The sequence below is a fragment of the Phyllobates terribilis genome, unplaced genomic scaffold, assembly GCF_046119375.1.
Source record: "Phyllobates terribilis strain yellow unplaced genomic scaffold, ASM4611937v1 Scaffold_1__5_contigs__length_1240528914, whole genome shotgun sequence".
NCBI classification, from domain to species: Eukaryota; Metazoa; Chordata; class Amphibia; order Anura; family Dendrobatidae; genus Phyllobates; species Phyllobates terribilis.
The window spans coordinates 972,460,473-972,475,070 of NW_027362761.1; the positions used below are offsets into that span (position 1 = coordinate 972,460,473).

A 14,598-nucleotide genomic window follows, 5' to 3' on the forward strand; every position below is an offset into this window, starting at 1 on the left:
TCCAGGAAGTGATCGCTGTCCATCAGAAGCCGGTGAAGCCCCCAAGATGCAAAATAAATCAGTGTAACGACGCAGCAAGCTCTTGACCATGTTGAGAGTGCACTGACGCACCCTCACTCTGTAGCCATTAATAAATAGAAAGCAATTAGGATTTAAGTTCTAATCATACAGATGAAAGTAGATTTGAATTTTGGGGCCTGTGCACACAATGCGGATTTGTTGCATTTTTTTCTGTGCATATTTGACACAAAATCTTAATCCTAATGCCGGCAAAGTGAATGAGAATCCTGAAGTCTCAAACACACAATGCTTATTTTAGAATTGCAGATTTGGTGCAGATTTAAATCCTGACCGTCCCGATTGGGTACACCTTGTTGCGGTCGGATGACTTTTACGCTTTTTTTGATCAAAACAGTTAACCAAGTAACCTATGTTACTTATATGTACTATTACTATTTACTTACTGCAGGGTATATGCTCATTTTGTTTTCTATTTGGTTTTGTATGTTAAATGGCCACAGCGTGAATGTGCTCCTACATATTGCAAACCGATTTCTTTTGTTTTGCTGTAGTTTCTTGTACTTTGAACAAACAAGCACGTAGCTTCCTCGTTTTGAGCTAGGCATTTCATCTCTATGGCTTCCCATGGGCATGTGCCTGAACAGTCAGGCCTCTGTTCTGCTCTGCCCCCATCGATATTAAGGTCAGCTAACATAAGATGAGTTTTTAATACTAGAGAAAAGGACCATTCCGATTGGGTACATCTTGTCGTAGTCAAATGGCTTTCATGCTTTTTTTTAATCAAAACAAAGATAACTACCGTATTTTTCGGACTATAAGACGCACCGGACCATACGTCGCACCTAGGTTTTAGAAGAGGGGAAAAAAAAATGTAAGCTAAAAATGTGGCCATGATGCACTGTTAGGTTATGTGCCCACGATGCAGAAATGAAGCAGAAAATTTCTGCATCTCCCTGGCAGAAAAAAACGCATGCAGATTGTGTATGCGTTTTTCCTGCAGAATACATGCGGATTCACATGCGTACCCACATGCGTTAACGCATGTGTTTCCGCATGCGGACTGACAAACACTTTCCAGGCGATAGCATCACTTGGAAAGTGCTTGACAACTAGGTCACACTGTAAAAATCCATGCAAACAGCATGGATTTATACAGTGTGACCGTAAAAATAATAAAAGCTATACTTACCCCCGATCCCCCGCCGCGTGTGCTGTCACACTCCTTCCTGGTTCCTTCCTGGCTTGCCGGCATCTCGCGAGACAGCCTGCGGTCACATGACCACGACGTCATCTCAGGTCCTGGAAGGAGAAGCGCTGCAGGGGCCGCCGGACAGGTGAATATAAACATTATTTATTATTTTATTCTTTTTTTTTTACAGGTACAATGGTACCCAGGTCTGGATGAGAGTCTTCTCTCCTCCAGAACTGGGTACCATCCGCACATTGAGACGCATATGTACAGACAGGGATTCTATGCGTCTCAATGCAAGTCAATGGCGGCGCTTCCGCAATATTAATGAACATGCTGCGGATTTATGAGCGCTGCAGAAACGCTGCGGAAAAATCCGCAGCATGTGCATTGACATTGCGGAATGCCATTGGGGACCATGGGGTGCGGATTACCATGCGTTTTTAATGAGTTTCCGCTGCGGAAATTCCGCAGCATAAACGCATGAAAAACGCATCGTGTGCACGCAGCCTAAAGGGGGAGGGGGTCTGCTGCTGACACTGTTATAGGGATGATGTCCCCCAATTCTGTTAATATCCCCCATCCTGGTAGGCATGGCACCCCAATCTCCCATCCTGGTATGCATGGCACCCCCTGATCCCCATCCTGGTATGCATGGCACCCCTCATCCCTCTTACTGGTATGTATGGCCCCCCTCATCCCTCTTCACTCATCCTGGTATGCATGGCATCCCCTGATCCCCATCACGCTGCACACAAGAAAAAAAAACAATTATACTCGCCTCCTCTCTGCTCCAGTGCTGCGTCCCGCTCAGCTGCCGACACTGATCTCACCATGTGAGATGCTCTGCCAGAATAGTCACTGCTTCCCACACCGGTCTGTGTATGTAGGGAGCAGTGACCATTCACTTTCCCTAATAGCGCACACACTGTTTCTGCGGCGGCCGGCGGTCACATGGCCGCTATTAAAGAGCATGAATATTCACTACAACTCATGGGAGTGGGTTGTAGTGAATATTCATGGTTTAATAGCGAGCACAGATGACTGCCGAGCGCAGCAGGAGCCGCGCTTGCTGGTACAGTGTGAACGATATTAAGGAAAAAGAATATTCACTGCTCCCTCTCACCCCACCACCCACAGCCATAGTATACATATATATTCGGACTATAAGATGCTCCCCCCACTTTCCTCCAAAATTTTGTAGGAAAAAAGTGCGTCTTATAGTCCGAAAAATACGGTAAGTACCTTATGCTATTTACATGTACTATTACTATTTACTTACTGCAGGGTTATATGCTCATTTTGCTTTGATCTTAGATTTTGCAGATTTAAATCTGCAGCATCTCAATTCTTTCAGCATTTTTCACTCATACTAATGAGTGGGAATAAATCTGCACTAAAAACGCATGTAAAATTCATCAAAAATTAAGCAGCGTTTTTCCTTCCAAGAAATGCAGAAATTTCTGCACTAGATACTTAACATGTGCATATACCCTTATGAAGCAGCAGTAGCAACCCCACCTACAATGCATGGCATTGATATACTGGGTGCTTTTTAACCTAAACTCAGCCTAGGCTGGGTTTTTGCTCGGCATTTTAAATCATGATTTTAACTAAAAAAAATGTTTTTGAGTACTTACTGTGAATGGCTACAATTTTTTTTTTTAAATGCAATTTTTGCAGGTGAAACACTTTCCAACAGTGTGTTTCAGCGGTTAGAATGGAAATGTGAAAAAAAAAAATGAATAAACTCTACAAATATACCTTTCCACCCATGTTCTGTTTGTATTACAAAAAAAGAAAAAAAAAAAGTTACTTCATTAGTATGGTAAAATAAAAAACAAAAATAACTAGGGCTTGTTCACACGTTTTTTTTCCCCCCGTTTTTCCTGCATGTTTTTTCAAGTGTAAAAAGCGCTCGTTTTACAATAGCCTCAAAGTGAATGAGATTTCTGAACTCTCAGAAATCAAGCATATGTTGCTTAATTTTTTCTTGCAAATTTGAACCAAAGAGTTTTTTTTTTCCCAATCTGAAGCATGCTTTTTCTTTTAGCGTTTTTCACCCAAAAAGCATGGGGAAAAGAAATGCAAACAAAAACGCACCAAAAACACGCAAAACGGTTAAAAAAATATATGTGAATATTTTACGCAGCACTTTTTCCTGCCAACTGGTTTTTGGTGCAGAAAAATCTGCTACAAATGCTCAATGTGTTCACATACCCTAATGCAGATGACAAGTCAGTTACAAATGACTTTTGTCACAACTTTGTTTAATAGTATTTCTATTTTTAAGCTGTTAAATGTATTAATTAAATAATGTTCTGTGTGTATAAAGGATCAGATCCAGGAGCTCACATGGTGCTTTTTTGTGCAGCTAGGAACACAGCCAATACCCAGCCACAACTGTGAGCAGAAAAGGTTATTGTTTCATAGATTTAGGTCAAAGTGAAAAACCAGTCACTTCACGATACACGACGAATGAATCCCACACGGAGCAGACTGATATAGTCAGGAACATTTAGTACGTAGCATTCATGAATGAACCAATTCCCAAATATGGAAGCGAACAGAGCACCAACTATAGTAGGTGTGGGAATGGCGGTCTTTACCAGGACACAATGTAACATAGTAACATAGCTTTTAAGGTTGAAGGAAGACTAAGTCCATCTAGTTCAACCCATAGCATGTTGATCCAGAATGTGGACTGATTTTGGAAACTCTGCCCATGTTTGTGTGGGTTTCCTCTGATTGTGTTTGTTGGCTGCAGAATTAGCTGATGCTATAAAAAAAAACAATGGTTAAAAAACCCCCCAAAGCTCTAAAAGGGACAGATGATTGCAAGAAAAATATACATAGAAAGCGTAATTCTGCTTAGCACTGGCAACTATTTGTAATTAATTTATGACCATTGATCAACCAATGATCAATCCACCAGAAGCCATTTACAGCAGTGGAATGAAAAGACACGTTGAGTGACTGCAGACTTGTGAAACCTCCTAGCACACACACACACTGCACACTGGGAAGATCCTCTGGTGCTGGAGCCGCAGGCGTGACCGCAAGAATGAGATTTCCATACATGCAGCCATGTGCCAACTAGACGTGCATGGCCTTGCTCAATGCAAGTGAATTGAGTGAGGCCGGAGACGTCTAGTTGGAATGTGACCAGAATTATGCAAATTCCTTTCCTGGTGCCAGCCACAAGGGAATCCTCAAAGAGCTCAGTGCATGCGTTGTGAGTAGTGTTGAGAGAGTATGTTCTGTTAACCCTTTCGCCGAGTATGCTCGGGCCGAGCTCCAAGTATTTACAGTTGCTCGGTGATATGTTTGAATCGCTCCCGTGTGCATGATTTGCGACTGCTTGACAGCTTTATTACATGTGAGAAATGTCTATTTCTTACACATTCCTCACATGTAATAAGGCTGTCAAACAGTTGCAAATCATGCACACGGGAGCGATTCAACCATATCACCGAGCAGCTATAAATACTCGGAGCTCTGCCCGAGCATACTCGGAACAGAACATACTGGCTCAACACTAGTTGTGAGAATTCACAAGTCTGCAGTCATATGGAGTGACTGCAGACTTGTACCCAAATGCCAGACAACCCCCCCTTTAAACCAGGGGTGTCCATAGGAGCTCCTGAGCATAAGATTGCTGGCCGTGGGCAATTAGCATGGTATGATTCACAAAATTGCCACTTTATTAGATGACTGGAGATTTCCAGTATATATATTAGACACAGTGCGCAGAATAAAATTAAGTGTGCACATTTTCAGCATGAATCCACGTTAGATAGGCAAAATTGAGAAATCTGAGTGACTTTGGACAAGGCATGGCACTTAGCACTAGCTTAGCTGGGGCCTGCATTGTAGAAACTGCCGACCTTGTAAGGTTTTCTCTTCCAATAGTGTCAAGAGTATACTGAGAATAATGTGACGGAGGAAAAATATCCAGGGGGATCCTTTAAACGTAAAACAGTTTGCGAACAAGAGGGGTCAAAGAGGATGTCAACAGGCAGTGCACGGTCAAGCAAAATTATACGCAACTACAACGCTGGTGCTCCGACTAACATCATCCAACGCATCAGTCCTTAGCCTGGATGAGCCTTAACCGCAGACAACCAGTTCTGCAGCCATTACTGCCGAGGAGAAACAGAAAAGCAAGACTACAGTGATCACATTTTGCCCACTAAACCGTGGATTTCTGTGGCACTGTGCAGGTGGGAGGATCAGAATTTGGCACAAGCAGTATAAAATGATGAACCTTTCCTGTAAGGTTCAGGCTGGAGGCGAAGTAATGGTGTGAGGAACATTTTCATGACAAATCAGGGGTCCTCCTAAACAAACCTGTGAGTAGACTTCTAATGAAAGAAAACCTGTCGGCTCACATCTGTTTCAGGCTATGGTCACATGAAATTAATGGCCTACATTTAACTTGTATGACTGGAAAACCCCTTAGGGTGCTTTCACATTGAGTTTAGTACATGTCTGGTGGTCCCGTCCGGCACATGTCAAAACGGGTTTTGGACGCATGCACCGATGGGGACATATTCTATAATGGTGCAGGCAGAGAAGAGGTGCGCTCTGCTGCACATCAGTTTCGAGGACGTACGCCTGAGGACACCCAGACGTAGTAGACTGTGACTATTATAAATACACTGAATGGTGTCTGCCAACCATTGACTTTAATGGAAAGTGTTTGGTGGAAATACTATGCGCTTTTCAGTAGCTGTCCATAGTAAATCTGTTAAAGAGATGCCATTATAAATTTTAGTATGGGCAATGAATGCCAAAGGCTATAGTTGCATTTACTGTATGTAACAGATCCATCATTTGCAGCTACTGAAAAGCTCAAGACATATTCATTAAACAAATGCCGTACAGTAACATCTGTCATCCAAAACTTTTTTTTTTTTAAAACACAGGAGACTTAGTGGCGGCTTTGCCACATGATTATTTTAATTTCATATTTAAGATAGAAGCCGCCATACGAATAGTCAGGTCACCACTTTAGCCACTGCACAGCTTTCAAAGCCTGAAGCAGTTAAAAAAAAAGTGAAAAAAAGTTGAATCATATATAAAGCAAGTTGTATGGCATATGTTTGTTCTTTTGGCGTATTTAGCTCGGGAACCTGCAAGAAAAAGAAGCTGTGAGCACATACCCTAATACATGCATGCAAATATGGCTCGCAGGGTGGTTATATATTGTCCGCAAAACCAGAACCGCTACCCTGTGTGGGGCCCATTATTCTGTATGGAGGACTGTGTGGGGCCCATTATTCTGTATGGAGGACTGTGTGGGCCCATTATTCTGTATGGAGGACTATGTGGGGCCATTATTCTGTATGGAGGACTGTGTGGGGGCCCATTATTCTGTATGGAGGACTGTGTGGGGCCCATTATTCTGTACGGAGGACTGTGTGGGGCCCATTATTCTGTACGGAGGACTGTGTGGGGCCCATTATTCTGTACGGAGGACTGTGTGGGGACCATTATTCTGTACGGAGGACTGTGTGGGGACCATTATTCTGTACGGAGGACTGTGTGGGGCCCATTATTCTGTACGGAGGACTATGTGGGGCCCATTATTCTGTACGAAGGACTATGTGGGGTCCATTATTCTGTACGAAGGACTATGTGGGGCCCATTACTCTGTATGGAGAACTATGTGGGGCCCATTATCCTGTATACTGGTTGGCCCGTGACTCTGTCCAAGTTTTTCATTTTGGTCCTCTGTGTGTTTGAATTTGACATCCTTGTCCTAATACTAAACCTTGCTGTAATACATCATATTACAAAACACTGGAAGAAAAAAAATGACATTTTTGGTCACACTGGGCTAACGCAACCCTAAAGAAATGTTTAGCATGTACGCCGGGGGCTTATCTAACATTCATGCTAAAACATAGGGTAAAATGTTTGAACTCAGCCTTAAAAGGGAGTCTGTCAGCACAAAATGACTATTCAAACTAACCACTCATTCACACCCAGGGTGCACAGAGCACCTCATAAGCAAATCTCAATAAAGAAGGATTTCTGGCAAATGCAGCAATGGATTTTGGTGCTAAAGGTACAATTTTAATTAGGGCTATGTCACTTACAAAATGCTCTGCTAAAATAACAATTCTGAAGAATCTCGTTAAGATTCTGATTTGTATTGTTTTTAATATTTCCAATAAAATATAGAAATGATAGTTGTCATTTCCCTTTTCAAAACATTGCCCGCCTGATACTATCCCATCAGTGCTCGCAGAGCCAGACTCCATAGAGAGACACTCAATACAGAAAGCAAACTAACACGCAGATGTTACTCGTACAGGAGGAACAGAGGCATGGCACAATGCTTCAGAAAAGACATACTAACAATTTAAACTATGTTGTTTGGTCCAAATTTTTTTTATGCATTGAAAAAACATCTAATGTTCTGCAAGCAATGTTTTACAACAGCAATGACTTTGATACAAGTCCTCTGTGAGAGCGCAGCTGTAGACGGATCGGCAGCTGGAATCGGCTTGTTTTGTGCTTTGTCTATTAATTGCAGAAATAAAAGTATCACCTTCTGCAATGGTGCTGGTGTCCTATAGATGCAATATTCCAAATCTCAATGTCCTAATTAGTTCTTCATTTCCGTGCTGAACCTTTTCCAGCGCCATGTCCTGCCTCCAACAGCTGCACCATGAAGTCACAATGTGACTATTTATCCACAGTCAAAAGGCTAGCAGTAAAAAACATAATTAAAAGATGTGGCGGATGCTTTACCTAGGGCTACAGTGCATTACTAGACTCGTGCGACTTCGCTCCAATTCTGCTTGCTGTTTGGGCATAATCGGTGTACAGCACAACACACCAAACAATAAACCATGGACCCCACTGTCTTAGGACACTGAATAATATACTGTAATAAAGACATTTCCATGAGTAAATATTTCATTATTGCAGTAGCCGCCCATTTTAAGAATCCAAGATCAAGCTCTTCAACCTGGAGTACAAAAATCATGCAGCATGCCACTCCACAAAAAAAAACAAAAATATATGGTCTACTGCAGCCCACTTCGAAAGAATCAGGGTCTCCAATGGACCTTTCCCTGTCCATCCGGACCAGAAGGCCACAAGAGAGACACGGGGATCAGTGGCCTACCCTTGCGGAAGTTCTGGCAGAGGTTGCATGCTCCAGCATCCACTTGGGCTGCTGCCCAACTGGAAAGTACAGTCTATTTCAGTTCTACAAAAGGCAAATAGTCAGGAGATTGCAGGGAAAGGGGTGCAGGACCTGATGGCCAAACATCCCAACCATGACTAGCAAACCCATAAGGGAACCACAACCAGAGAAGTCATTGTGCATAGCCACCCATTCTCTCCCCTATCCACACCTAAAAGTTTTTAATATGCATCTAAGCATCAAAACATGGAGGAATTCCAGAAGATGACCATGGTCAATTGTCTGTGCGTGTGTCACTTACCTTGGAAAAAGATGGCACCAAGATATACTACATCAGGAGTGACAATGTGATGCTGTGGGGGATACCTAGGGTCGCGGCGTTCTTGTGAATGTTACCTTGACAGGACATATAAGATCTACCTAAACATTGTACCACTTCTACTGCCCAATAATAGTGATGTCTTTTCACCAGGATGAGGTGTCCTGTATCACTGCAGAATGGTTAGTGTGTACTATATCTCAGGCCACCGAAAATGGCTACACCACAGTGCCTTCTCTCTAGATGGTATATGTGGCTTGTAGTAGATTGGCTCACTCGGCGGCATACAAAGGTAGAGACAAAGGAATGCGGTCTCTTTAAATTTCTTATTGGTTTATTAGAATGCGGCATAAACCAACATAGAGTTCATAAATACGGCCATTTGGGCAAAACAGGAAAACAAAGTGGTAACACAAAGCAGTCCTTGTGGTAGTGGGGATCCACCCGCTCAGGGCTTAGCAAACAAAGGGTTCAGGTTAGTACAACGCCACCTCTCTGGAGCTAGCCTCTCCAGACATACTGAACACTGAATGCCACAGCAGGCCGTCTATTTAAACCTCAAGACTACACCCTGGGGTGGAGATATGGAGAACAACCTCCCACCCTTTCTATGGTTGTTCTCAAAAGCCCAGCCTTTAAAATGGCTGTTTAAGCCCTCGCAGCACATAGTGTGCTGGAGCAAAACGTCTGGGTTTCAAAAAGCTGAAGGTAATAGCCTCAGTGAAACATACCTCCCCTCCAGGACTTTCCCAGTGACTTTGTCACAGGCTAGACAGAAAAGCGAGACCTCTGGTAATACTGACAACACACATCATTGCTGGAAATAACCGTGTAGGATGAAAAGAGTGAGATGTCTGCTGGAAGCATAGCTTACTCCAGATGTCGTCATCTTGTGTCATGGGAAATGGCACATACGTGGAAAAGCAACAGGCATCAATGTGCTAAACATGGAGCGAGAGAAGAGGCGCACATAAAAGCAGCTGCGAGCCATTATTCCTTATTGACTCTGGACATTCATGAAACTTTGATGGGATTCTCCTGAGTGGTGATATCAGGGGAGCTGGGCAATGTCATCTGTGCCTGCAGAACAACTGTACATAATGATGGTGTCATCTGTAGTCTTCTACTAACCAAATTCACACAGAGCCCGGTATTCAGAAGCCATCGATTATAGATAGGACTATAAAGGCATACGGTATTGTATTTTACATCAAGGGAATTGGGAAGCTCTGATGTTACATTGAAAGGATTAGAGCGGAGATCTGCAGGATACTTTGGGATTTTATTATAGGTTTTTATACAAAATGGTCCTTTTTTTCAAGAAAACAACCAAAGTGGTCAACAGCAATGCTTAACCATTTCACTGCACAAATAAAACCTGAATAATAAAATACATAAATCAGGTTACATCACCATAGCCACATTTTATGAAATTAAACACTGGCACATTATAAAATGTCACCGAGCACTGGAAATCCATGGACACCTTCATCCAATTATGCAGCAAACACAGAACATCATACAAGCCACTTATGCAAACATATACAAGCATATATCTTCACATTTAAAGGGGTTGTCCAGCCTTAGGCTACAAGTCTGCAGTCACTAAGAGACTGCAGCCTTGTGAATCCTCACATCGCAAGCACTGCACACTGTGAGGATTCTCAGGCGTCGGGAGCAGTAGATCATGTGATGTAATTTGCACGCTTCGTGCATTGCATTGAGAGAGGCTGTGCCCATCTAGTTGGTATGTGAACGTATTTATGCAAATCACATAAGTGTGGTCAGGAGCCCGCTGCTCTCGATGCCGGAGAATGAGAGGTTTCACAAGTCTGCAGTCACAGAGTCACTGCAGACTTGTAGCTTAAGACCGAACAACTCTGGTAAAATGCAGGGTACAAGTCATACACAGGCCAGAAAAACGGGTTATCGTTAACGTATACAAACATCAGTGTATTCTGAAAAGTCTTTTGAAACAAAAATTTTAAAGAGAAAAAATATTTGTTTTTAATAATTTTGTCCAGCATGGAAAGTTATAAAACATTGCAAATTATTCTATTAGGGGATCTAACATCATTCCTGTAGAAAAAAAATGTGTGTTTTCCAAACCTCTGCTTTTCCCCAGTGTTTAGCTGCACTGATATCAGAACATATTCATTTGGAGCACAGATGATTGCAGTGAAAGGATCAGCTTAGCACGTGCGTCTCATTAACTCCAGGGCTGAGCTGCTGCAGGAGATTGTTTTGGTAAAGGCAACACTCAGAAGCCAGTATAGACCCATCACTGCCAGCATCTGTACTCCAAATGAGTATGATCTGATATTAGTGCAGCCAAACGCAGGAAAATCACCTGGGTTAAAGCAGTTATTTGGAAGCCATTTACATGAAACTTTTTTTAAAAAAAAAAAAAAAAAAACAGGAATGATGTCAAATTCCATAATAGAGTGATGTGCAAAGTTTCATAACTTTTCATGCTGGGAAAAATTATTAAATAAAAATGAAAAAAGTCAATGTTACTCCTTAAATTCTCCTTTGATCATATTTTAATATCTTCACTTTCCTAGCTGTTACAGGGAACCTGTCACCGTGAAAATGCAGGCACCATGTTCTAGAGCAGAAGGAGCTGAGCAGACTGATTACAGATTTTTGTGAGGAAAGATCCAGTATAACCCATGTTTTAATCATTTAAACATCTGCACTTTCGGGGACTTTGGGTCCAGTGGGCAGTCCTATCAGTGACTGACAGCACTCTTATACAACGAAAGCTGTCAGTCACTGGTGGCCATTTGGTTTTTTCACTTGATAAAGATGCATGGACGACGTTGAAACACGTGAATAAAAAGAAACCCTTATAGTCATCATTGTTGAATAATCATTTTACTCCAGCAGCGCAGCCCACCTTCATCCAACTGGATCCAATATCCACCAGCCACGGGGCAGCAGCAGCTGTTTTTCTTCCTGTCACAACTCCACCAGGTGAGCGCAACCAGCATTTACCCACTCTCCCTCCATAGGGTATCACCCCATTGTGCACTGTGTTCCCCATAACTAGGTTTCTTCTTTATCCCCATTCAATATAGCGGCCATTCCCGGCTGCAATGAAACTTTTCCACGGGAGTTACATCTCACCTCTGCCTTCAAAGGATAAATACTCAGTAAAAGGATTCTTGCTGAAAGACACCTACCATGCCTGTTGTGAAGACCCCTATAACGGAATATGGATGCCTAATAAGCAGACACTCTGTGGAGACCACACACAAAGGAGAAAAACAGTCCGATCAATCCCATCCAACAAATAGCAAAAATACTTCACTAAACTCCGCTTCTCCACATTCTAAATTTTACTTAGGTGGTATAAGATGGAGATGGTTTTGAAGACATTGAAGAAGAGCTGCCAATCATGAGCTCATATATTATCTATCTACACACACGTCTATCAGCCATTAATACGATCAGACCTTCGCACACAGGAGCACTGACGTCACCTTTTGTCCACAGAAAAAAATACATTAAAAGAAAAAGGAACTTACCTTTTTGTCTTTTCAACTGTGGGAAACTTCCTATAGTGGTGGCCTGGATTATTTCTACAACAATCTGATACCTTTGGGGACAATAGAAAAGGGACATTACATATTTAGACCGTTGCGTGTACTTCAAGAACAGTAAAACAATTTGTTAGTAATGGTGCGGTGGATTCTATGATGAAGCTAACAAAACTAACATTTGTCAAAGTAAATTTTTCATAATTTTATAGATGGGAGCAGTAATATTTAGGAACCTAAAAAGCTAGAAAACTGAAAATGGGACTCGTCAGCAGCAATTCTACTCTGGTACATTTGCTTTCTAATGAGGGCGGGAACTATTCTCTGTATATAGAACAAAAAAACATGAAACATAAGACTAAAGCTATGTGCCCACGATGCAGAAATGCTGCATATTTTTCCCGCTTCTCCCTGGCAGGAAAAACACATGTGGATTGTACATGTGGATTGTACATGCGTTTTTCCTGCCAGGGACAAGCGGATATGAAGCGTTCTTCACATGCATTTCCGCATGCGGGTTATCAAGCGCTTTTCCAAGCGATTTTAGCATCACTTGGAAAGTGCTTGACAACTTGGTCACACTATATAAATCCATGCAAACGGCATGGATTTATATAGTGTAACCAAGTAATAGTTAAAAAAAAAAAAAAAAAGTATAAGAATGGTGAAAAATAAAAAATAAAAGATTATACTTACCTTCCGATGGCCCCCGGTCTCCTTCTCCGCTCCGTCCGGTCTCCCCAGTGTCTCTCGGTGGTGTGAAGGACATGCGATGACGTCATTGAGTCATGTGACAGGTCACGCAACCACCGACGTCAGCGGTCGCGTGACCTGTCGCATGCCTCAATGACGTCATGTCAGGTCCTCATACCACCGCGAGCCGCCCAACACACCGCACGCATCGCTATGGAGACCGGGGGCCATCGGAAGGTAAGTATAATCTATATTTTTTATTTTAAAATCTTTTTTTTTTTTTTTACAGTTTCTATGGTACCCAGGTCTGAGTACCATCCACACATTGAATCGCTTGATATCCGCATGTGCACATGTAGTGATGAGGATATCAAGCGTTTCAATGCAAGTCAATGGCAGCAATTACGCTGCGTGTCCGCAAAATTAATGGACATGCTGCGTATTTTTCCGCAATGATAATCCGCAGCGGAAATTTCCGCAGCATGTGCAGAGCACATGTGGATTATCATTGGGGACCATGGGGCATGTATTACCAAGCGTTTTCGCTGCAGAAATTCCGCGGCAAAACCGCTTGAAAAACACATAGTGGGCACGCAGCCTTAGACTTCATGTTGTAGGGGTTCAGTGTCTCTGGCAGCCGTTGGGGTAAGCACAAGCACAAAATTTGCTTGGTGCAAAACAGGTAGATTTATTACAGTCCATAAATCTCCAGCACAAAAATGAAAGCAAAATAGACCTTCCCCAACATACAAATAAGGATAAGGAAAAACAGAACAGTTTAATTGTCTAGCGCTCTCTCTCTCTACTCCTGTCAAAGAGACCAGCACCAAGAGGTCTTTCACCTCTCACTCACAAGACTCAACTGAGGAAGCTCAGCTGCCTTAATTAACCCTCAACTGGTGAGGTGAGGTTTGCCACACCCCAGGGAATTTTTGTTCGGCTGCCATTCATTGAAAAATGCTGGTATGAGGATACGTGTCTCACTAGCTTCCATCCATTTGTGGGTGTCAAAAATTTGTTATACTCGTGTAATCAATCGCCAATAAGAAAAAAATTAAAACAAACGTGATCTTTGCATTTTCTGTAAAAATAAGAGATTTCTAAACACTGGGGTATAGGAAACCCCACATCACCAGTTGCATGACAAAAAACCCACCTCACCAGTTGAGGGTTAAGACGCTCAAGCCCTGGAAGTGGAGAGATGGGAACGGCCAGTTCCAACCAGCTCTTCCAGCCATTCCTAAAACCCAGATCCAACTTCAAGGCCCATTAAAAAAAACGCTCTCAGCATGAACGGTGCTGGAGCCTGTTTTTCACATATAACTTGTCCAGCTGCCACCTTAAAACCCCTAGGAAACCACTGACTCTCAAGCATATTATCCCACTTGGGCAGTCAGCTTTTCTCTTATAGAAACATACATTACTGGTTTCTAATGTAGGCACATACCCCAGGACCTTTACAGCCCAGGGGGATGCAATGACTTCCCTGGTCCCAGCAGAGCCTAAGAAAGTACATTCAAGCTGCTGTAATCACTGGCAACAAGAAATGCTGATAGATCACTGTAATAAGTGAAGACTACATTTTACTCCGAATGTCTGCAGTAATCCAATAAAACATGACAAAAGAGCCAGGAACAATGGGAGCCTGATAATGTCTGCAATTAAGGGGCTA

At 42.5% G+C, this 14,598-nt stretch overlaps 1 protein-coding gene across 2 annotated transcripts in view; it reads right to left on the bottom strand.

The window, feature by feature from the left end:
• SNX25 (sorting nexin 25) overlaps window positions 1-14,598 on the bottom strand; it is a 308,205-nt gene that overhangs the window by 136,064 nt on the left and 157,543 nt on the right. For both annotated transcript variants that reach the window (XM_073642554.1, XM_073642545.1), the window contains exon 6: window positions 12,222-12,292. In XM_073642554.1, coding sequence (XP_073498655.1) covers window positions 12,222-12,292 — 71 coding nt within the window. The remainder of the gene's footprint in view (window positions 1-12,221; window positions 12,293-14,598) is intronic.